Below are 24,864 nucleotides of genomic sequence, written 5' to 3' on the forward strand. Positions count from 1 at the left end.
ACAACGAGGAGAAGTATCAATTAAGGCAAGATTTAGTAACTCGGTAATTGAAAAGTACATTGCGTAATGGTAAAGTGAACAACATCTAAATAATTCTAGGTTTGTTAAATTATGCTACGCGTCAGATAAAGTGTTCATGAAATGCTCCTTCGTTCTACGCTTGAATGATAAGAATGTAGATGTCTTCATTTTAGATGGTATAGAATTCCAAACAGAAATGCCTGAAAGCGCGACGGTAAATTTCCCATAGTTAGTTCTTGCTTTTGGAAGAAGATTGAGTTGGGCTGAAAATCTTGTGTTGTTATAATTGATGAGGCTAGAGCGACTAAAACCTGGAATATTAAACTCGGTATTTATAAGACGAAACATAAGTAGCGACAGCTTATGATTGAATAACATGCGTAAAGGTAAAGGTAAAAAAAATCTGTTAACAATATCACAAGTATATTCACAGAGTTAAAAAAAAAGATTTGAAGAAATCTCAAAAATAACATGCAACAGTTCAAACGAGGATAAATGGCACGTAAACCTAACAACGAGGAGAAGTATCAATTAGGCAAGATTTAGTAACTCGGTAATTGAAAAGTACATTGCGTAATGGTAAAGTGCACAGCATCTAATTAATTCTAGGTTTGTTAAATTATGCTACGCGTCAGATAAAGTTTTCATGAAATGCTCCTTCGTTCTACGCTTGAATGATAATAATGTAGATGTCTTCAATTCAGATGGTATAGAATTCCAAACAGAAATGCCTGAAAACGCAACGGTAAATTTCCCATAGTTAGCTCTTGCTTTTTGAAGAAGGAGATTGAGTTGTGCTGAAAATCTTGTGTTGTTATAATTTATGAGACTAGAGCGACTAAAACCTGTAATATTAAACTCGGTATTTATAAGACGAAACATAAGTAGCGACAGCTTATGATTGAATAACATGCGTAAAGGTAAAACATTTAGGGAACGGAATATTGGAGCCGAGGGAGATGTATGCGATTGGAATGCAATTAATCGTAATGCCTGCTTTTGCAAAACTTCTAACTGATGAAGATGTGTGGTATATGTATTAACCCAAGATGACAGGCAGTATGAGAGATGACTGTGTATATACGCGTAATATAAAGACATGAGAATGGTTTGCTGAAAAAAAGAGCGAGTTTTTGTTATAATGTGAATACCACATGAGATTTTTTGAATAAGTGGTTGAATATGGCACTGGAACTTTAGGTTTTCATCTAGCACTACACCAAGAAATTTAGTACACGCGGATCTTACAAATACATTATTATTTAGAGACACTACAATAGAGTCAATGTGCAAAGTTTTTGAAGAATGGAATACCATAAATGTTCTCTTAGATGGGTTAATGGTTAGCTTGTTTTTTACACACCATGAATGAACCTTCGTTAGGTCAGCGTTAAGTTTATCCTGCAATGCAAATAAATTTCTATCAGATGCGAAAATAGTGGTGTCATCAGCGTAAAGGAGGCAGTGCGCATGTGTCGAGTGGTTGTCCGCATATCACTGACTGGTAGTTCGAGGCCAGATCCACAGAATATTGTTCGAGAGAAGCTGAAAAGCAGAACGAACAGAGTGTTGTTGTCCGTATTTGGCAAGTTTGAGCCTAAATTTAGCACAGTTTCTTTTAACGTCATTTCTCAATAGACGATTTTATGTCACCATCTGTGTTAGCGACTGTGACAAACACAGTCGAAAACTGTAAATGGCGAAGCTAAACCTTTATTGGGCGAACATGTGCCCTCGAAAGCTTGTTACGCCTAAAGCACAACGATAACGGCGAAGGTCATCATCGCCCATCGTCGGAAATCTGATCGGTGGGTCAAACGCGCCGGCTTTCAGTCATCAGCTGTTGCCGCCGTATTGCGAGCTGGCTCCGCTTCGGTCGGGGGTGTTGAGGTCGTTGGTTTAGTTGTTTTCGTGTGCGGCTTAGCCAGCGTTGTCGTGGTTCTTGCTGGTCCAGGCTTCGTGTTCGGCACTGCGTGTGTGGGGATGGACGCTCCTGTTGTGAGTGATTCGGCGGTAAAATTTGGGATTAGGAAGAATATTATAATGCTCCTCGACAGCTTCCCCTTGAGTCCATCCGCGTTAATAACACGCGCCGCCAGGTATGCCTCTAGCTTGTAGTCCCTGTCGCCTGGTCTCGTCATTTCCCACTCACGAGGAAGTGCGATCGTTACGTCGTGCTTCGAACCGCCGGGAAAGGGGTCAAGGTTGCCTTTCACGACAGTGGACAGACGCTCCTGGCTGTCGAAGTCCCTTTGAAGGTTCTCTTTATTGGTGCTACCTCTGATCTCCACTTCCGCAGCTGTAACGAAAACAGATGCAACCTCTGCATTGTGACGTTAATCCCCATCCCCCTGTTTTGTTTAACTTCTGTTCACAACTGACTTCTGGAAATCTAGTTCGACAATGCTGCACAACCATGCTACCCGAAGTCTATAAGAAATGTGACGTTATGTCCGTAAAATAATCGTGATCAACTTGGTCCCTGGCCAAAACATCGACAATAAATTTATAGTGTTGATGAGGTTTATTTCTTCTTATACATATATTTACGCGCTCCGAGCTAGGATCAGCCAAATTACTGAAATAAATAAGAAAAAGAAGCCTCTGTGCGAGTTACGATTTCGGGACCAATGGCATGCCGTCTTCAGAAGCCTGACCATCAAACACCGTAGGTCTAGAAATCGTATCTTGAACTTTGTTTTTTAATCATTATTTTTCTTTGAACTGCATGGCTAAGATTATGCAGGGCGCATGGTATATTTATATCATAATCATCACCATCATCATCATCATCAGCCTGGCTAAACCCACTGCTGGTCAAAGGCCTCGCCCATATCTTTGCAACTACCGCGGTCATGTGCCAATTGTGGTCATGTTGTGCATGCAAACTTCGTAATCTTACCAACCCACCTAAAGTTCTGCCGCCCTCTGCTACGCTTCCCTTCTCGTGGAATCCAGTCCGTAATCCTTACGGACTCCATATATATATATATATATATATATATATATATATATATATAGATATATATATATATATATATATATATATTCATGGCGAATTCTAGCTATCATGCAGCTAATACAAAAGTATGAGTTCGCGTATTTTTCGCAGATATGAATTGAGTCCTGCAGTACTTGTTTTATGTACTGTTTATGTTTCTAGGTGTTTCATTTAGATCCGATACGTCACATTTCGGAGTTAAATCGAGGTCGAAGTAATAAATTTCATTTGTTTCTGGGGCGTTCTTTTCAGCACGGCTCCTTCATGTTTTTGCATGTGAAAGAAAGCCCGAAAAATAATTCACATGTTTGGAGGACGCTCAAGCTTTGTGTTTAACAGAGAACACGATAGTCTTGCTCTAGCTGATTCCAACTTGAGCTTCCAAACAACCTCACGTCATTCCCCCCCACCCCCCCTCATTTAATCTTTGTGCTCTCCTCGACATTGCCTCCTTATCCTTCGCATCCCTTCTGTAACGGTACTGACCCACGGGTTATCTGCCCTACGCATCACATAGCCTGGCCAGCTCAATTTATGTTTTCAGCGCAGCTGAATATGACTAGGATTCAGGGATCAACTGGTGGCGTAATGCCGACAGGAAACCGTGGTCAGCCGAACTTGGCGGCAGTAAAAGGCACAGCAGTGGCTCCTAGCCCCGTAAGGCAAAGGCTACAAGCAGTGACTCATTGCAAGCAAAAAGAAGTTTGTGTGTTAGTTTTCGCTTACCCGAATTATCTTTCTTGTATATTGAAATTAGTATCCCACGCAGTCATGTCTGTCGGTTGTGCGTACGTATTATTTTACGACTTTTCTGACGCATTTTAATTAGAGAAATTGAATTATTTCAGTGACGCGCATGCGCCACACGTAGGGGACGCGTGTTTGTTGTTCAGGATGATTTTCACTTATGTGCAACACTGCCGACGAAAGCCGCCGACACGGACAACGCATTTTCTGCGACAGGAAGCCCCTAACGCTATCGTGTTGAAATATACCGCGAGAATATGCTGCGGTACCAACCGATGACAGCGCTTTCAAACGTGCTCAGTGTGAAGGAGATCGAATTACTTCTAGCCAACACCACCCAGACAGCAGAAAGCATTTTTGCTCCGATCCATGACGTCATGTTACCTGGCTCGATTGACATCGAATATAATGGGAATGCTCCAGAGTAGGCAACAGTATTTTTACGCCACCGTTTCATCACGCCAGCCTCGTTAGTGGAAATTTCTCGGCAGGTAACGTGACTTCATGGATCGGAGTAAACAGTCCTTGTGCTATCTAGATGGTGATGCTCTAGCACACCGCCCTGAAAAGCGCCTAGCGTTTGTTGTGGTTAGGAAGGCAACCGAAAGCGCTTGAAAGATACTTTTTCAGCCTTCTGGCAGGGCCACCACGGTAACCATGCAAGTAATTAAACGATGTCAGTTCAAATAGCTTCTTTGACATTATCAGACCATTTTGTTTTATTCCGGCTATCTAGCTATCTCACACATAAGGCTGGGTACTCTGCAAATCAATAAAAAAAGTGCGCCGAATCCGATGCTAGTGACGCCTGAAAGGTTGGCATTTCAAGTGGGCTTGTGCAACTGGGTCCACAGGGCTTCAATAAGCCTCTCTCGCACCAACCTGACAGTCTACGTGTTCCACTGTGTAGGCGCATACTTCACAGTGGCGCCGCCAGAAGGCGCAGTGTGTCCAGGTAGAGTAGGGTGCCTCGATAGCGCTATTCTCAGTGCAGGATAGTGATACGTCTGGTTGCGCTACGACATCCAAGTGAACGTCAGTTCTGGCTATGCGCTCGCTGGCGGTGAAAAACTTTACATGCGACCTCGAAAACTGTAGTGGAACGCTTTGTTTATGGCAAATGGTAGAATAAGTTTTGAGCTTAGCGGGATAGCGAGCCGTTCATCGAGCGCTTTCGGTCAATTCAGCCTTACGGTGCGGATTTCATGTTCAAGAGGTTTTCTTTCAAAATGGCTGACGCAAAATGTCGCACCCCGAACATTGTGATCGTTAAACTACACGTACGTAATATACAGCGGACACGTCGTGAAACGCTATATCACGAATCCAGGTTAGCAAATACGGTAGCGTTACCAACACGTTGAAGTTATAAAGGAACAGTCAGAGAACCCCCCCCCTTCGTAGTAATTACTGCAAAGGAAACCCATACAGGTTCCTCGAAAGAACAGCCTCAGAGTTGAAGAAAAATTTGTCCTGGTCCGGCACTCGAAACCGGGACCACCGCCTTTCCGGGGCAGCGCTCTACCATCTGAGCTAATCAGGCGGCTAGCAGATGGCAGGGAGAAGTGGAATTTGTCTACAACGCGAAGCAACACATTGAAGGTACTGAATATTATCTAGATATAAGTCGTGCGTGTGAAAAGTCTCAATCACAAAAAGTCCGTGGCAAAAAAAAGTCTTACGTTACCAGATAGACTATATGAGTGAAATGCTCGGCATTATTGTTTCGAATGCGAGTGTTGTATTGAGCTCTAAATTTGTCACGTGAAACCGCAGAATTTATTTAGGCACGTTACTAGTCCTTATCACAGCAATTTCTTCTTTTAAAAGATTGCTTACGTTTGTCTGTCAAACGTACGCTCGCGCTTCGCCAGCGAGAAACGCTTCAGGAACTTCCTACTAGCGTTCATCGCGATGATTTGTGGTTACCTACATGCTGCTAAAAGACGGCACGCTACCACGGCGATGATAACAAATGAACAGCTTAGAAAGTGGTGCACCTTACAACACTTTTTTGCTCAGGAGAACCTATCGGTCACACTACTTTGGCAAAATCACCAGGCCGTAAATGCCAAATATAACTACGTAATCGGAACAAACCCATGCAATAAATACAGCGGAAATATTTCGTTATCTAATTAAAATGTGGCATTTTTCCTGCTAAAACTACGATCTGATTATGAGGCATTCCGTAGTGGGCGAGTCCAGAAATTCAGTGTTTTTCAACGTGCGCCTAAATCTAAGTGCACGGGTGTTTTGGCATTTTGCCTTCGTGACCTAGTTCTTAGGAGCCCCACACCATCACCACTAAGCAGCTACATTCGGTGCTCAAATATTTCTTAACGTGAAATTTGAATACACATATTTCGCCAAAACTTCCGTACGATTGTGAAGTGAAAATGTGGTTTTCATTCGCGGTGAATGTTTGTTTTGGTTTGACGCTAAAAAATAATCTCAATTTGTTGAGAGGCGGCCATGTTCATAATTGGCAGTTTATTTAAATATATTTTCGCTTGCTTTTTATGGTGCCCATCCTGTCTTCTCCGCTAGCTTTTAGCTTGGAAGCTGCTTACAATGAATGCAGAAAAATAATTTGCAAAGGGTCCTAATTAATATTCGTGTCGAACTTGGTGCTAGTCGTGCCTCTCGTAAAGTTCCAATGTGGGCAACTATTTAAATACTTAATAAACTTTTATGCGTCTTCTTTGTAGGCATCGGGATAACAGCTAGAATGCAAGATTTGCAGTCTAAGCAATACGTCTTTGGGTTTGTAATATACAGCGCTTTATTGTGACCGAAAACTGGTTACTAAGGGGTTAGTAGTGCTGTTTCAACATTTTGGCATATTTTTTTCCCATATTTCACAGAATCACAAGTCAGCTGCCGCTAGTTATCATTGCTACTTTCCATGACTCGGTCATCTAATAAATATGAAATATGACGAAAATACGGTAGCACACGAAGAAAACTCTTAATTCCCTCTACTCACTAATGCACCAGGTACAATAACGGAAGCCGACATTTTCAGTCAATGAATTGATGTTTTGATGGCTACAGCCTGAGCCTAATCAATGCAATGCATGAAAATAAAGAAAACAAATAAGATCTGTACGTGTGCGCTGACTCGGTTTTATTTTATTTATTGCATTTTCTTGCGAGGCGGTTTGCTGAGGCCCTATTTGAATTGATTGTTTCAAGGTGTTTTGTTCGCGTTTAACATCTTTTACAGCCTACCATACTAGCGATGATTAGGAGCCCTTCTAAAAAATGCGATGCGACACTTAACTGAGGAGAAACTGAAACCTACGCGTTCTGGAAAGCAAAATGTTACTTTGCATCCACTGTGCGTTGCACGTTAGAATGGGGTAGAATGGGAATACGTTAGAAAAAATATAGCTTCACTCAGTCGTATTACCTATCATAATTCTCCTGTTGAGTGTTCATAGTTAATTTCCTCCCGAATGCGAGATGGTAGCTCTCAGACAATACGCACCCTTTCCATGTGTCATGTGTGCGCCCGGCCATGTCCATGTAAGTCTGACAACGGGTGTTCTGTCGATGTCGATGTAACCCTCGACAGCTTTTAGGTCTCTCATTGTGGCGGGAGGAACATCAGCTTTCCGCAGGTCGCTGGTGACCTGGAAGTAGGCTCCAGCTGCGACTCTTTGGAATGGGTTCGTCGGCTCCTTTTCTCCCAGGAGGGTATCCTTGAATGTGTAGTTGGCAGAGTCTTCAATCCCTTCCATGACTGGTTCTTCCGCTGCACAAGACATAATGACAGTATTACTACCGCGACAATTTAAGGTGCAGCAATCTAATGGATGGTCGGGAGGAGGATTTCCCGGGAAATAACATTTAAGGATACATTTGACGCTGGTCCTGTATGCGACATTGAACGTTCCTGCAGTACCTGCAGGTAATTACGGTAATAACAGACTGAACTATGCCGCAGGTATGCATTAGCTATTGCAATAGTGCATCGTTAAAATAGACTGGTAATTTACGAACATTTATTTATTTCGTATATACTGCTAGCCTTAACGAAGGCTTTGGAGAGAAACCGTACTGTCATAAAAGGGAAAATACATCATTCACACATGGCTCAATGATAATCATTTACAGGACGCCTTAGCTTTGGTTTAAAAACAAGCTTATTCATACACACGTACAGCGATATAGAAAATGCACATTCCTGGTGACAATAGAACATAATGTACAAACCACATTTCATCACGTAGCAAGATAGAGAGGGTTAGACAGCTTAGACAAAAAAGAATCGAGGGTTGTACAATCGACAACCTCTTGTGGTAACAGATTCCATTCTCTGAGAGCTTGTGGGTAGTATGAATACCTGAAGGTGTCGTTGTGAAACCTATACTCAGATAATTGTTTATTGTGTTTCGTTCTCTAAATTCAAGCGTTAGAGTGTACTAAAAACTTGTTTTTGTCTATTTTTAGGGCATTGCTATGGAGAATAAACACGAATTTTAGTCTGAGATATTTAGCAAGATCGCTAATTGTTGGGAGTACGGCTGAGCGCAGAAGTTTGGTTTGGGAATCATGACGACGGCGTTTATTATAAATGAATATGGCTGCTTTTCTTTGTACGTTCTATAACTTCGCTATGGCACATTTAGTGTATGGGAACCAGCATATGGCGCCGTATTCTATAACGGAGCGAATAAGTGACGTGTAAGCGAGTAGTTTGGCGTTGGGTGAAGCGTATATGAGGGACCGTTTGAGGGAAAAAAGCGCTGAGAATGACTTTGTTGCCACGTATGACACGTGTTTGTTAGATTATAGATCGGAAGAAATAATGATACGCAAATGCTTGAATTCTTCAACCCTTTGTAGTTCTCTTTGCTGAATTTGGTATGGAAAGGTTAGTGGTGCTTTCTTTTTCGTGACTGTCATGCATACAGTTTTTGCTTCATTTAGCGTCATCTGCCAGTCCTGACATCATTTTGCTATCTTTTCAGCTGCGTCATTCAGAACTACCTGATTATCCTAGGAGACATTTTTATGTAATATGATAACCGTCCGCTATACATTATATAAAAAACTAAAAATGTATTTCTAGACTTACGGTTCCAATGTACTGCGTTACTAAGCACGGCATCGATTTCGAATAATCCATACAAGCGTTTTTAACATTCTATTGGGACTGAAGTAGTCCTTTTATGTATGTCATACAAGGCAGCATGCACATTGCGTTAAGGAGTCATTATAACCTGCCGGTGGTTGTCGTCTGGAAACTCAAGTGCAATAGTTATGCCGCTCCCCACCAATTGTAAAAGTGATAAGATAAGTCGAACATCCTCATTACCATTGCTTTAATATGACCAAACATTGTCAACTTATTTATATGCGTAAAGTACTCGCACTATGTAAATCAACTTCCAGGTCATTCTCAATGGTAGACGCAAAGGTGCAGTGCAATCGACGTGAAACACACGACCCGATGCATGTGACATTACATCGGACATCAATTCGCTCCTTACCATATGTGAAGAAAAACAGCGCTAATAAAGACAACAGCAAAATGAAGAGCATGTACGACGGACAGCGCCATAACAGAAACAAGGCTCTTCCGAATGTAAAGCTTTTGTGGAGGCATCAAACTATCAAGTAATACTTTGGTTTTTTTGGGGGGGGATTTTAAAGCACATTCCTAATATGTAGTTCTTAACAACCACTAATCCTTTTTTGTGGCAAATGTGGCTTTCACAGATTATGAAAAATCATTTGATTGAGTACAGATACCATCATTCATAGAAATGGCGCAATGGAGGAGTACAAGAGCCACATGTCATGATCTTGGCAAATATTTACGGATATTCCACACCTACCTTGGTTCTACACAAGAAAACTAGAAAGTTTTCTTTCTTTTTTTTTGCTGCTTGTTACAATATATCAATGTCGATCTGCTTGTTTTCTTTACTCTGTTATATTTTTTTTGTTTTTTATACCTAGAGACAATTTCGATAGTTCAATGATTATCTTTTGTCTGCTTATGCCTGCTTGCTGAACTGTATCTTGGAGCAAAAGCCTCTGTCAGGCTGTATAGCCTTTTGCTTTTGCTTCGATTTGTGTTGATGTACAGAAAGAAATCAATAAATAAACCTCAATAAATAAACCTCAAACGGCAGGCATTCTCAGATGATGAATAGCAGGTTGCCATTATCCTTGAAGAGAAAAGTATAGAACAGCTGTGTAAGGGTTATACCTAAATTCAGGATGACGCATTGAGCTAGGCAATTCGTTGGAGGTGACATCGAGGTTTAGGAAATTCGGGCACTTATTTTTTAAGGGAGTACACATTACTATGCGAACGAGTGCTATTGAAAGTAAACTTAATCCCGCGTCATATTTCACGCATTGCCGCAGACGCAATCTGGGTAGACAATCGGATAGCTCGTCTGACTGACGTCATGAGTGCCTGCTACGTAGATGCATGGCGATGGGGCTGCTGGAGTGGCAGTTGAGCGGCGCCGCTGCAATCAGCAGTGTCTATGCGTTGTAATAATTTACATGGACAGAAAAATGATAGGTGTAACGTTAAGGGACAAGAAAAGAGGCTATTGGGTGAAGGAACAAAAGCGAGTTAATGACATTTTAGTTGAAATCAAGAAAAAGAAATGTGCATGAGCAGGACAAGTAATGAGGAGGGAAGATAACCGATGGTCATTATGCCTTACGTACTGGATTCCAAGAGAAAGGAAGAGTAGCAGGGGGCGGCAGAACGTTAGGTTGGCGGATGTGATTAAGAAGTGTGCAGGGACAACAAGGCCACAATTAGCATATGACCAGAGTAGTTGGAGAAGTAGGGGCAGAGGTCTTTGCCCTGCAGTGGGCGTATCCAGGCTGGTGCTGCTGATGATGATGATATGAACGGACCTCTATTGCTGCAGTTTCAGTATTGTCGTTGTGAAGCTGTACAAGAATACGTATTTCTGACGGTTCTGTTGCGTTTCTAGCGTACGAATTCTGGCCACATAAACATATGCCGTTTGTAGCTTGCGCATGTCCTGTAGGGCTCTTTAAGGAGTAACCAAAGAAGTAGTAGAGCTTTATCGCAAAAGTACCTCGACCATCAGGCCTTACTACAACAGAAACACGGCCAAGTGGCTGATCAGCTGCCCTACTAGGAAGCGGCACCAACTAAAAGCCGTTGTTTCGCTGAAAAGGCGAAGCAAGAATTGTGAAAGCAAATTAGTAGATAGCTATATGAAGTAAGGATAGTAGCTTTATCGGCCGTATAAACCCGTAAACCTGCTCCTACTAACCAAAAAAAAAACAAGTACGGTGTCACACCTGCGCAGGTAAGCCTGAACAGATATCGCTGGATGACCGCGGAAACACGCTGCCGTAATGCTGGAGTAAGCAAAGGCGGTAGCAGTAGCGAGCGAATTAAGCTTGTTGCAGCACTCGCTTCAACGCAAAGAAAATGTCCAAAGCACAACGCATGTGAAGCGGCCGGCCCTACGCGCACCCTGCAAATATCGCAGATTGCTTGAACGTGAGACACGCGCTGGCGTGCACCTTGGCCATATCGCACATCTCTTTCAAAATATGTCACCCCACTCGCTGTGCTGTAAGCAGCAGCCGCTGGAGAAGACCCCCCCCCCCCTCCACTCCCACTACTTACTCCCGTGCTTCGCGGGCGACATAAGGGGGCGCGCTTCCACCCTGGCTTCGTCTCTCGTGGACGCGAGATTCAGCAGCGTTTGCCAACTTCCCATAGCATTCTTCCATTCTCACAAAGAGTATATGGCCTGCTGTGAGGATTTTATCACGCTTGGTCTTTATACAGAAGCTCACGGCGAAGCCTAAGGTAGATATGGGCCTGGAATGTCCATACAATTGCTGTCGCTATCAAAAATGAACAAGGCCAGTTCAAGCTATTAAGCGCTTTTCTTCTGCTCACTTAAATTTCTGTTTTGAACAATGTTTGGTAGCGTGCGTGAAATGTAGCAACTGTCCTTGCCTTGGACTCAGTTCCGCACAAATTCTTTCCTGAACGAATAGAGTTACAGTTATGATAACGTCTCAACGGTCATTTTACCCTTTTGCCCAAGCAAAAGCAAGACGAGAGAGACTACGCAATGCAGGTTAATGCGCCATTGATAAACTCACTAGGGGCTGATTCTTCCTTCTCCTTAACACGAACATCAGGAGGGAATCCTGGTGTACGATGCGCATGGCTGGTCTTGTTGTTTCCGTAGACGTATGCCATGATGGCGTACCTTCCTTTGCCCGTGAACTGCGTGAAGTAGCCGCTGTATGAACCATCGTCTTGCATAATATCAGGACCTGCAATATTAGTAGCAATAGCTGTTGAAAACGGAATCAATTACGGAAACTCTTGAATCAATCAATTTCTTCTGGTTTGTCACAGAGATGAGCTAAGGTGATCGCATAGGGAACTTGTTTTGAAGATATCACGTAAAATGGCTGATTTGGAAATTTCTGAATCGTGGTACTGGTTTTCTTTTCTTACTTTATTATGTATGCTCTTTAACCGTTAAAATTTTGGATTCCAGAAGTGACGATTTGTGATTTGTTTTGTATTGGAGATTGTATGCTTGTCAAATGCTTTACTGATACCTACCACTGTCGCTCTGCAATTGAGTGCCTGTGATTTTACGACAACCGTCGCACTGGTAGACCTTCTTACCCCTTCTCATTACATATGTCACGTGCGATGTGCAGAGCATAAACTGTAACAAATAAAATTGAAACGGCAATCCCAGAGATGATAAAACAGCAGTATATCACATTTACACGATCCCGTTTGCGGCACAAGGACTACTCATCTGTTCCGCACACCTAGAGGAAAATTCCCCATTGCACTTTTTCTTTGAAATTTCATTGCTGCACGAATCGCGACAACGTCCGAGCCATATTCATGCTCTTTACTCCTCCATCGCTGCACGGTATTGTTTGTGGTATGGGGGCACCTGAGCGGGCAGAGCACCCACAATTTCACGTGATAGTTCCCTGGGAACTCGCAAGGTCGATCCGTCAGGCGATATGGTATGCATCGGAGAGACAGAGAATTTGAGGACGATAGGTGAAGGTGAGAGGTTCCAGGTTTAATACGCAGCTTACCTTAAAGGTCTTCCGAGACGCCAGCGACGAGCATTCCCACGGAGTGTTATATGGACACTATCACCCAAAACGGCAGTACTATTCCTTACGGTAGAGCAGAAAGCATGACAGTCCAGTCAGCGCGCCCCTATGGCGCATGAACTTCAGTAAACTCTGCCCCCCTGGCTTCGAATGGCTTTGTGATTTCGCGAAAGAATCATCCGCAGCAAAATATTTCCGCATAAGTGCAGCAGTTCCCAATCATTATACACTATCCAAAAGGCTGAAAATGGCTCATTCACACTGGCGAATAGGGGGGGGGGGGGTGAGGGTCACGTGACAAAGTTGGTCGGAAAGCGATCGGTTGCCTATTATATCGACGAAAATAATCGCTTTGGTTGCAAAGCGTCTGTCCTGAGCCACTCGCTCATCGCTCGATGACTGGAACAAATGAGCTATAATTGCAAGGTCTTGCATCATCCAGAGAACTATTACTGTTTGGAAATTATTTTTAAAAAATATACGACGTCAAAATATAGGTTGAAGCAAAACATATGAAAAGCTTTCTATCGTAGTCTGTCGGTAAGCGCCGGAGCTCCAGAGTGGCTTGGTAGCAGAATTTTTGCGAAGAACCACTTGGCTGCACAGTTCAGCATTGATCTTTAGCCCTATGCATACTATACAAAAGCATACGCGGGTGCGACTTCATGGAGCGACGCATCACGCAGTTCAACTCCTGCTGGGCCAAAGGAACAAAGCCCTGCCAGCTATTGAAAAGTCTGACAATGATTGTTGAAGAACGTCGGCAATGGTGTTGCAGGCGTGCCACATTAATGTTGCACGAGAAGAGACAGAGGACAAGCCATGGGCGTTTGCAAAACTCCTCAACATTTTCACTTCTGCATACGTGATGATTTCAAGGTCATGCCATTACGCTTTACAGGGGGGCGTCTTTGATGTTACAAATTAAATTGCCAAAATCATAACATTACACAAGGCAGTCAGTCGTGGGCGACTACGGATTAATTTTGACTACCTACGCGTCCCGAATGCACGCCACACGGCTCTTTTAGCATTTCGCCCACATCGAAATGCGGCCGCCATGGACGGGATTTCATCCGGCGCCCGCGGCAATAGGAACACAAAGCTTATGCCACTGCGCCACCGCGGCGAGTGCAGTTCACGTGCAGTGGACACGCTTCATGTGGGCTCTGTGTTGGAGATCCAACAGACCAGATTAACGACTCACCGAGACAAAAAAGGTGTACTAAAACATGGATACTACTGAGAACAGTTCGTTGATACCACTGTGTACTGTAGGTGCTATCCATGTGGTTTTATCACTCTTTGAAGTTTTGATGTGCAGACAATGCAAATGAGCTTAACGCGATTCCCGCCGCTCATCTATGGGGATCTGTGGACGTCGCCAAGTTTAAGCAAGGTTATGCTGAGGTAAACATCGGGCACTGACAGAAACTGAAGAAAAAATACATGTTTTCCAGAAGTGGAGCTACACCACCAGCCGGAAGCGCTACCGAAACCACGGTAATCTTTTTTTTAAAAAAATATCATCTTGTGCAGAAAAATGAGGCACGTTCTGGGGAGGAGATGACCCTACAGACAGGTGCATGGTGCACCATACAAGATTCGCGACTCCCTACTTACCGGAATCCTGCAACCCGGACCAGGATCAAACAAAACAAGTGCGCAAATTGCATTGAATTGCATTGTCCACTTATATCCTAGAGAAACCTACATAGGAAGACTACAGAGAGAGGCAGAGTGCCTAAGCCTCGACATGAAGACGTTACCGCCTATACATAAGATTGACTTTATTGATCAGACCAAAGAATGGACTCGAGGTGAAGATACTCGGCATATAACGGGCCAAGGCCAGCGCATATTCTTGCGAGAGGACTAATGAGAATGACTCACATGTAAGACTCAGGAACGGGTTTACCTTCATAATAGCTAATCTGCGAAGCCGCCGCTATTTTAGGCATTGCCAGACTGCGCTTCGGTGACAAGAACTACGACGTGGCTGCCTAGGTGGCCGCTTCCGAAGATGTTTGTCACTGACTAGTACACAACCTTGTCGCCGGTACTCATTCTGACTGAACTGATGGCACACGTGAGTGCGCCCGCAGAGCGTAAACATGGGAGCCCGCATGCTTGGAAAGCCAGAAACCACGGTCAAGACTTCCAGAGAGAAGACGGGTACTTGGTGTGTTCACTATTAGGCTATTGGGGTATCTTGGATTTACCCTCCCGACCCGCCAATTGTGATACGTCTGGTACGAGCCAGGTCACTGTGCCGTTGTGTAACCCACGCTGGACGCTTAGGCCTGCCAGAACGAGATAGAAGCCATGATTAAGCACTTCCGCGCATGTGAAACCAGGTGTATGCTGTGCGGAGCTCGATCGGAGCTCCCGAGTAGAGGGGAGAGGTCAAGAAGGGTATGATGTCCAGGCGGCAAGTCGATGCTTGTTTAGCTCGGAAGCGGAAACATTGGCGTAAACATCGAGGAGCAGAGCCCCGCAAACCTCTCGCTCTAGGTTGGTGTCCCTCTTGGCCTTTTGCCTGGGACCAGTCCTGAAGCATGTGGCTGGCAGGAAAGGGTAGAAAAAACGAAAAATTTGCGGCAGAAACCAATCAGAGAATAGCTATGGGCGGTTATACTTTAAGAATGAATTAATTTACAATACAACAGATTCCCCTGTCGAAAAGAGTTATGTACGAGGCGCCACTCCACCGCTACCCCTCTTTCGCGTTTCTCCGAGAACACTCGGCTTTATCTAGTGCTGCTGCCGAGAAGCCTGTGCCGTGATCTTCCGAAGTGCATGGCGTGTTTGTACGCGCGAACGCACAGAAACTCTTGATGCGGCAATCGTGCTCCACTCTCGCATTGCTTTCTGGGCATGCTGCGCGTTTAGTTGCACTGCGGAGAAGTCCGCATGTGGCCTTCGAGACGAGAAGCGTGGCGCTCCGGTGCCTTCGAAAGCTGAGAACAGTTTCCTCGTTTAGCCGCACACTCTGTCGCCCGTCCTCAGGGACCCTAGTTGGCAAGAAGTTCACTGAAGAATGGCACATACCTAGTGAAATTCATAGCGCTGCTTGAGAAAGCGTTGGCGTGAAAGGCGTTCAGTGAAACGTAGGCCATAACCACAGCATTTGTGGTGCAGCCTTTTAGTGCGCCATGTTCTTGTTCTTGAGCAATCCTTGTGGCGTTGAGTTAATTCCACTAAGCATCGGAGATATTAGGAGCCTTCTTGATCCTATAGAGTGCCACATTCCCTGTGCCTAGTTACATGTGTTGGCGTCAAAGACGTTCAATAAAGAGCGCCACACACCTTCTGGCATATACCCAGTGACTCAAGTAGGCATCAAAGTGGTTCGATGGAGGACAGAAAAGATCAAGTGACACATACCCAGTACTCGAAGTCGGCGTAAGCTTTAAGCATGAAATCTTTTATCTTCAGTTGTCGGCGAACATCAAGTGACCTTGAGCCAAAAGCTAGAACCGTTATACTGAGACGAGAATATCCGGATATCGTTGCTAAAAGAAATCACGATCATCCTGGCAATCAGTCAAAATTTAAGAAAAAATTTCGACTACACAACCTGCACCTTTAAGAGTGGAACGCGACAGCATTCAAAGATCCCTGAGTGCTTCTCCCGCTTTCCGGCACCTGCAGCTTATGTAACGTTAATGTCCACTGGGTAACGCTGACGGCGAAAACTATGCACTACGGCTAAATTTGTGGTTCTTTTTGATGGTGTGCAAGGGACCGAGGGGATTGAGCCGCTCTTACTAAGACAGACGTCGAGTGGCAGCTGGAAAACGCTGTCACGTTAAGGGGGTACGTGTTGGAGTTTCTGCGTAACAGAATTGTTTTCTCGCATGTGCATTTTAGAATCCGATGCTACCATGCCTGTAAGTTTAAAGTAGTACGTTACCATTTTTAAGACCCATTTTACTGCGTGAAATTCAATCAGTTATGTAGCTTCGTTGTGCTTCACAGAGGATCTGCGTTGATCAGAGTGATTTTTTGCCGATACGATGATGGACGCCTGACGCCGTTGCCGAAGGTTCTGTGACACAACCCCTAACGCTCTCGCGTTAATAACCGTATCTGACCCCAACCCTCTGTACGGGACCGCATTGCATACGCTGATAATTCCCAATCACATGAAAAATATTATTGCATGCGAGCTCTTTCTAGTATTTGTTCACAATATCATTCAAGCTGTAACTTCTTGTAGGTGGAAGTTTTATTCATTTCGAGAAGCGACGTTCAAAAGGCAGATACAGGACCCCATACAATTGATTGTGATCTTTTGGCGCTCAGAGAGGGTTGCTGTTCAACGCCAGTGCTCCATGAGTTCAGCCGCGCGGGTTTTGCGCCGGCTCCAGAGATGGCGCCACGCTACGTGGCCAAGCCGGCAGCGTCCTGTGCGCCGCGGACGGCTCTTTGGCCGAAACCACGCTTGCAGTGAGATTCAGCTCGAAACCGTTTCCTCAGCTGATGTGTGGTGTGATGGAATGTGCCGTTACGAACACCCACTATATGCATACAAAAATTGTAGCTAATATCACAAAATCCTATCCAAGCAATCTGCTTTACTGGTGGGCATTTTCATACTTACATCTATTTTCGAATACGAGATAGCCGTGATTTTTTCAAACGATGCTACCTAAGAAGTCCCTCGTTTATAATGATCCACGTCGGTATGAAAGAGGTTCGTTGAAGAGCGGCGCGTATGTGCACTTTGGTGACAGACACAAGTGACGGAAGTTCGCGTGATGGCTGCTTCCGAACATTGTTACCTAAAGAAAGCAGCTCGATGCGCTTTTGATTCGACCACTGACTACCCTGTGACCCAGGTAGGCGCAAAAACGGGTCGATACAAACGTACCTAAATACCAACATAGGTAGGTAGGTAGGTAGGTTGGCAGATAGATAGATAGATAGATAGATAGATAGATAGATAGATAGATAGATAGATAGATAGATAGATAGATAGATAGATAGATAGATAGATAGATAGATAGATAGATAGATAGATAGATAGATAGATAGATAGATAGATAGATAGATAGATAGATAGATAGATAGATAGATAGATAGATAGATAGATAGATAGATAGATAGATAGATAGATAGATAGATAGATAGATAGATAGATAGATAGATAGCCAGCGGAAATTGGGTGAATTACCATAAGTATGGTAATGCACTAAATAAAAGAAAAGTCCGCATAGCACGGTAACATGGACAGCGCTGCTCTTTCCTTCCGGTACTCCCACTGCTCCTAAACCCTCACTATCCATCACCCACACAAAAGCAAATTAAACTAGACTGTTACAAATACCAGCAGCTGGCGTGTACACTTAAGATAATGAAAGCGGAGGGCGCCGACCTTCAATGACGGCTGACGAAGCTGGAGAATCACCGAATACAGCGATTCTAAACGTCTTGTAGCACCAAACGGCAGTTCTCTGTGCTAGCAGTCAACTAAACAATGCAACCCCTTCACGTTAGAGCAGATAATAGACAAGAAGCTTGCTATTCTACAGCAGATGTTTGACTACTTCAGCAACACGGTAATGATGACTTACCAGGAGGCACAACAGCAGACTCAGTAATTACCACAACAAAAACAACAAGCACCACAAGATCAATTCTCCACGAAACCAAATGTGGAAAGAACATAACACGAAGAAAGTAAAGTAGAAGGCATACAGCCAGCCGTTGCTCTTTTGCAATTCATAACGTTCACAACCACCAGCAACGAGACAACTGAAATGGCGTGACGTCTAGTTAGCAACGACGAAAGAACTAAAACACCAGAAGAACAAGCTCGCCAAGCAGCAGAAGCCAAATATACCCAGGACCAGGGGTGCCATCAATGAATACTGCGATATTTCCTTCATTTTCAGCCATAACATTATACAACCAATCCACTCCGACCCATGAGGCATGTGCCTGAAGCCTAATGGTTAGAGCACTAAAGTTCTGTGCTGGGAGGCCGGCACCGTGATGAAATCCTGTCAGCTGTTATTGCTTTTTGCATATACCATACATATATGCATATACTGCAATGCTGTGTTCACGGTGAAGAATCAGACGGCACCAGAAACTGCGTATTACGTAAGCAGCGATTTTTTCTCTAACATACAACACGGCAATGCCGGTAGTGGAAATTTTCCTGGACTGGCAATGTCACTCCCAAAGCAGTAACATGGTAATAGCACGGTAATATACGTCAAGCAAAAGCTAAGAAATACATTTATTGGGTGCTGGCAAACATCAAGGGTTTCCCTGTAGTCTTAATAATCACTGAGCTTCGATGCCTTCAACCCAACTAGCGGTACTCCTCATAGCGTTAGTGTTTGCAGACGCGTTGTAACTGCTTGACCACTATGTCTTCTGCTCAGCAGCTGTTGCTTCTTGAGCTGTCGTGACACCATTTAGGCCATCCCAGCATGTTCTTAGAGCATGCTGGGATGGCCTTCTTGAGCATGCTGGGATGGCCTTCTTGAGCTGTCGTGACACCATTTAGGCCATCCCAGCATGTTCTTAGAGCTTCGATGCCTTCAACCCAACTAGCGGTACTCCTCATAGCGTTAGTGTTTGCAGACGCGTTGTAACTGCTTGACCACTATGTCTTCTGCTCAGCAGCTGTTGCTTCTTGAGCTGTCGTGACACCATTTAGGCCATCCCAGCATGTTCTTAGAGCATTCTCTGGTGAGCTTGAACGCAACAGTCGAAGACGAGTGTAAGCGATCTGTGGTATGAGAAAATAGGTACCCTATGTCATGCAGTAACGTAATACGTTTCCAATCTTCTCGTTGCTTCACGGTGGTATTTTCTGCAACGTTCTTTTTTTACCAAGAATACATTTATGAAGAACTATGCGTCATAAAGGCATCAGAGTAGCAAAGGTTTAGCGAAGCTGGTAATAGATTGCTACGCAACTGAGTATTCTCTCCAACATTTTGTACTATTGCGATTGCCTGTAGTCCAAAGAATAATGCAAGAAGAAGAGTCCCCGAACACTCTACCTACGATATCATGCAATATATACTCTCTGATATAGGCCCCCTTTGCTATGACACAGTATCCAGCGATGGCTCGCCAGCTATAGAGGACGGCCTCTGGAAATAGTTGAAAGCTACACCGTACTTGGCAAAAGACCGAGCAAGCACATGCGCCAAACCTCAAACTTTTGTGTGGGCATGAAAATATGCGTCTAATAAAAGAATTATGCAATTGATGGGGTATCTGCGTTGGTATAGGAAGATATTAGGTATTGTGTTTTTTAATGACAAGTTATTGCGTAGAAAACAAGGCTAGCAGCCAGGACAACTGAAATGGTTTTGAAGATAGCACTGTAGCCCTGCGTATAAGCTAATGTTCAGGAGAGCAGTGGCACCCACAATCACAAAACAGAAAGCATAAGTGGGATTTATGTCCCTGGACGTTGACCGGAATAAGTAAATTTCGATTGTGATTTTGCCAAGTTCTTGAACCCTGCGGAAATCTAAGGTAAAAAAAAATAAAGCATACTAGTCCACTTAGACAAAGAGCATAAAATTTAGCACGACTTCGATATTCCTTAATTGAAAATTAATCAAACAGTGCTATGGCAATCACCAGATCTTGTGAAAGATCCGCACTCCCCGCGTCGTAAGGCAATCTAGTTTCCCAAAATTTGAAACAACTTTTGTACCACCGATGGACATTGTAGTCTCAGTACGGGCCTATATATCACGTATAGAGTATCTGTACTACGTACAAACAACGTGTTTCGTGTCATTCGGTCGGAGGCTCACAACGCGCATGGTCTTCTCGCCATTAAAGCGTCTCCCAATAATTAAAATTACCTTGTACAACCACAGAGTCGGTATTTATCGCCCGCTTACAAATACAGGTCTACATTACTTCATTGGCAGAAATATTCTCACCAACCGCAGCAGTACCAGATTTTCATTCCATAATGACAATTTTCTCTTACAATCACGCAAGAACTGCCGGAAAAAAACTTCTGCTTTTGCTCGTATGATAGTGTTGAGTATTATACAAGCCAATGTTATAATCCCCAGCATTACCATTGTACATTCGTACACGAAGAATTTAATTTTCAAATTTTGTAAGCTGTATCCTTACTCCGATGCATATTTTTGCCCATATCCTGTGGTTGCTCAATAGAAACAGTTCTTATAATATAATTTGTCGTCTTATATTTTATTGCTTCAGGATTGTTAAACATATGTAACATTTCTTGTTTCTTCTTGTATTCGCAATGAATGCATTGTTACAAATTCTCATGTACCTAGAAACCAAAGGCACAGCTGAAGTTTCAAACCATTATCCCTCATACTGTATAACATGTTCCGTATATACTTACAGCTAATAAAGCAGAAAGATTGAATCTCAATAGCACTAGCCACACTAATCTCATCGCTTTCGACATTAAGACAGATTTGTTGCAACATCGCTTCATGAAGTGCACCAGAGAAATTATGAAAATTAAGGCACAAATTGGGGTGCAGAAGCTAGCTAAAAACTGTAGCAAAAATGATTTGTCAATATCCGCTCATTATAGACGTTCTCTTGCAGAAGCGGCTTTGGTGAATCTGAGATGTGATTTTAAATTAATTTTCCCACACGGGAAATTAGCACTAATTTTTATCTAACGTAGAGTGGTACTGTTCTCTATGCCTTGCAAGAGGCATCAACTATATTTTTTTTTTATTTATTTATTAATACCTCAAGGGTCCGAAATAGGACATTACATGAGGGGTGGGCATTGTAAAAGGCGGGATTGATGATGTGGAAATTAGAAGGATGAGTCGGAACACTCAATGGCAGATCGAAAGCGTGCTGTATCGCGGATGAGTGCAGTTTGTCTGGGAAGGCCATTCCAGTCTCGGGCAGTTCGGACGAAGAATGACTGCAGGAACGTAGTGGTGCGGGCTTGTGGTGGGATTACGGAGTTCGGATGGCCTGTCTCATGTCTCATATGTCTCATGTTTAGCGTTGGTATAATATTTATACGTTGACATCGTATTACACTGAAGCTATTTTATGGTACAGTAAAAGCTCGTTAATTCGAACCGCAAGGGGAAGCCGCTTCAGTTCGAATTAACGAAAGTTCGAACTAACGAAAGTGAACGAGAGCAACAGTACACTGCGATTTGGAAGCAGTAGGGCATGTCAGAAATTTGGCGTGTCAGAAAGTGATGGCGTGTGCCGCGGGCACACGCCATGTTCAAGTCGAAGCTCTGGGTCCGACTGTGCCACACCACCGATGTCCACCGAAACGAACGTCAGCCGAGGCTTAACACCTCACAATGAATCGCGACGGCCGATACCTCCTAAGCTGAAAACAAAGGTGCACAACCGATGAAGACTGCCGAGACAAAGACGCTGAACATCTGAAGGTAGTGAAGGCCCTGATTCGTTTGTTCTTGATTGCAAGCGCAGCTGCGACGTACTTGATTCGCTGTGTTTTGGCGCTTCCCGTGCCATCTCCGCACAACATTAGCAGCTGTGCAAGATTTGCAAAGCCTCCGAGATTCGCAACGGGCAAGAAGTCTCGGAGGCTACGTGGAACAGAGGGGCGGCAGCCGCCGCTGCCTTCTGGCTGACCCCGCGTCGGTTAGATTTTTTTCCGATTTTGCCTTCTGTCGCCGTTCTCTCCGTTTCGGAGGCAATACAGCCTTGTGTGTAGGCAGTAGGCGCGTTTCTCTGGCCGTGTGCCAGGCGAGCGTAGTTCGAATTATCCGTGAGGGAACCTTCTCGCGTTCGAATTAGCGGACTTTTTTATACATAGACTTCTGTGGAGCTTGGCCGGACCAAATTGTACAGTTCGAATTATCCATAAATTCGAGTTATTGAAGTTCGAATTAACGAGCTTTCACTGTAATTAGTATTGAATGCTGCGCTCGTGAAAAAAAAAGATAGGAATCACTAAAAATGAATCACAGGACCTGGGATGTTTTCTTTCGATACAGAAATTACAATAAAAAGTGGCCTAATCAAAATTTTTCGGTAAACGTGTGAGACCTTATGAACAAGAGAGAGAGAGAAAAAAACATTTATTCGGACCACCGAGGTGGTTGTTCTTTAGGTCGAGTGGGTGGGGTCCTCATTCCAGGACTCCACTGGCCATGGCTGCTCGACGTACTCTCTGGACGAGAGCTTCTTGTCCCGCCAGGGTATCGCCGGTCAGTTGTACCTCCCACCGCTCAAATGACGTGCTAGGCGTCTTTAAGTGTTGAGGTTTGCCCTCGCACCCCCACGAGATGTGAAAGAGCGTAGGGCGTGTGTCGCCGCACCAGGGGCAGATGCCGCGATATGTATGTGGGAATATTTTACTGTATCTGTGTAGGTTTGGAAATGCGTTGGTCTGTATAAGTCGGAGAGCTACGGCATCTTCAGTGCTGAGCTTTTTGTGAGGCGGGGGATAAATCCTGCGGTTGAGTCGCTGGATCTCCAGTCGGTCGCAATAATTGGATGGCAGGGGCATGAAGGTAAAGGTTGGGGATTGATGAGACGATTGGTCTTGCCCCGCTCGGTTGATTAGCGCTCAAGCTAGGGCGTTCGCCCTTTCGTTCCCCTCCAGACCCGCGTGACCCGGCGTCCACGTGATTTTATGGTATTCTTGCAGCCTCGGGCCTAGAATCTGAGCCGCCAGCAGCGGTGTTCGTCCGTTCGTAAAGTTACGGCAGGCCTGTTGCGAGTCGGTACCGACATGGACTTCCCTGCCTACCCTGTCTTCTTGCTTTATTACTAGCGCCGCGGCTATGGTCTCAGCCGCAGCTGGGGTCTCTGCCCTCACGGAGGCCGCGAGAGTCAAGGAGTTGTCTCTCCCGTTCACGGCGGCTACCGCGAAGAGGCCCCCCACTGGGTACGCCGCCACGTCCACGTACGGCCCGTACGGGTCACCCTTGAATTGTGGGCGCTGTCTGTCGACGCGAGCCTTGCGTCGTCCTTTATGGAGTTCATGACTCATGTGCTTCGGTATCGGATTCGCCTTGATCTTGCCTCTGACCTCAGGCGGGAGTGATCGTTGCCCATCAAGGGCACGGAGCTCCGTTGCCGTTCCGGTCCGGTGGAGGATGGCTCTGCCCGCCGCCGTGTTCTGTAGTCTGGCCTTTTGCGAAGCCATAACCGCGTCCGACAGCTCAGCGAAGGTGTTGTGGATCCCGAGGGCCGCTAACTTCTCGTTTGAGGTGGTGACAGGGAGACCCAGGGCCGTTTTGTACGCGCCTCTGATAATGGAATCGACTTGTTCTTGGTCGCGTTTGTTTAGCGAGTGATAGTGATACGGCATGCTATACGTTATTCTGCTGATCACCAGAGCCTGGACGAGGCGAATCGTGTCCTCTTCTCGCATGCCCTTGCGGCTTCTTGTAATTCGTTTTATAATCCGCGAGATCTGGTTGGTGGCCGACCTTAGGGTTTGGATGGTGTGGGAGGCTTTCAGGTTCCTCTGGACCCAAAAACCCAGAATCCTAGTCTTATCGCCTTCCGTTATCTTCTGGCCCTCAAGATAGAGGTCGATAGGGCAGGGGGACTTGTAGATTCCTCCTCCGTGCACCCGGATCACCTCGGACTTTTCGGGCGCACAACGCATCCCGATCGCTGCCGCAAATCTCTCCACGGCCGTCGCGGCCTCTTGAAGGGTCGCCTCTTTTTGCGCTAGAGAGCCTTTGGTGGCCCAGAGCGTGATGTCGTCTGCGTACAGGGCGTAACCTAGGTCGGGGATCTTCCGCAGCACTTTGGTCAGCGCTAGCATCGAGACATTGAAGAGAATCGGGGAGATTATTGCCCCCTGCGGTGTTCCTTTGTTCGGCACGTCGATCGTATCCGATCGAGTCTTGCCTATTGCGATGGTTGCCGTCCGGCCCGTCAGGAACGATTTAACGTGACTAAAGATGCGCTCCCCGCAGCTGATGTCGTTTAGTCCCTTGAGAGTGGCCTCGTGGGAGATG

General features: G+C 44.8%; 1 protein-coding gene across 4 annotated transcripts in view; it reads right to left on the reverse strand.

The window, feature by feature from the left end:
• Positions 1 to 1,423: 1,423 nt before the first annotated feature.
• LOC135907506 (calcium-activated chloride channel regulator 1-like) overlaps positions 1,424 to 24,864 on the reverse strand; it is a 157,528-nt gene continuing 134,087 nt past the window's right edge. For all 4 annotated transcript variants that reach the window (XM_070520905.1, XM_070520906.1, XM_070520904.1 and 1 more), the window contains 3 exons: positions 11,906 to 12,082; positions 7,263 to 7,529; positions 1,424 to 2,320 (listed from right to left, as the gene is read on the reverse strand). In XM_070520905.1, the coding sequence (XP_070377006.1) occupies positions 1,851 to 2,320; positions 7,263 to 7,529; positions 11,906 to 12,082 (914 nt within the window). In that variant the 3' untranslated portion in view covers positions 1,424 to 1,850. The remainder of the gene's footprint in view (positions 2,321 to 7,262; positions 7,530 to 11,905; positions 12,083 to 24,864) is intronic.

This window comes from Dermacentor albipictus, chromosome 6, assembly GCF_038994185.2.
Source record: "Dermacentor albipictus isolate Rhodes 1998 colony chromosome 6, USDA_Dalb.pri_finalv2, whole genome shotgun sequence".
In the NCBI taxonomy this organism is placed as follows: Eukaryota; Metazoa; Arthropoda; class Arachnida; order Ixodida; family Ixodidae; genus Dermacentor; species Dermacentor albipictus.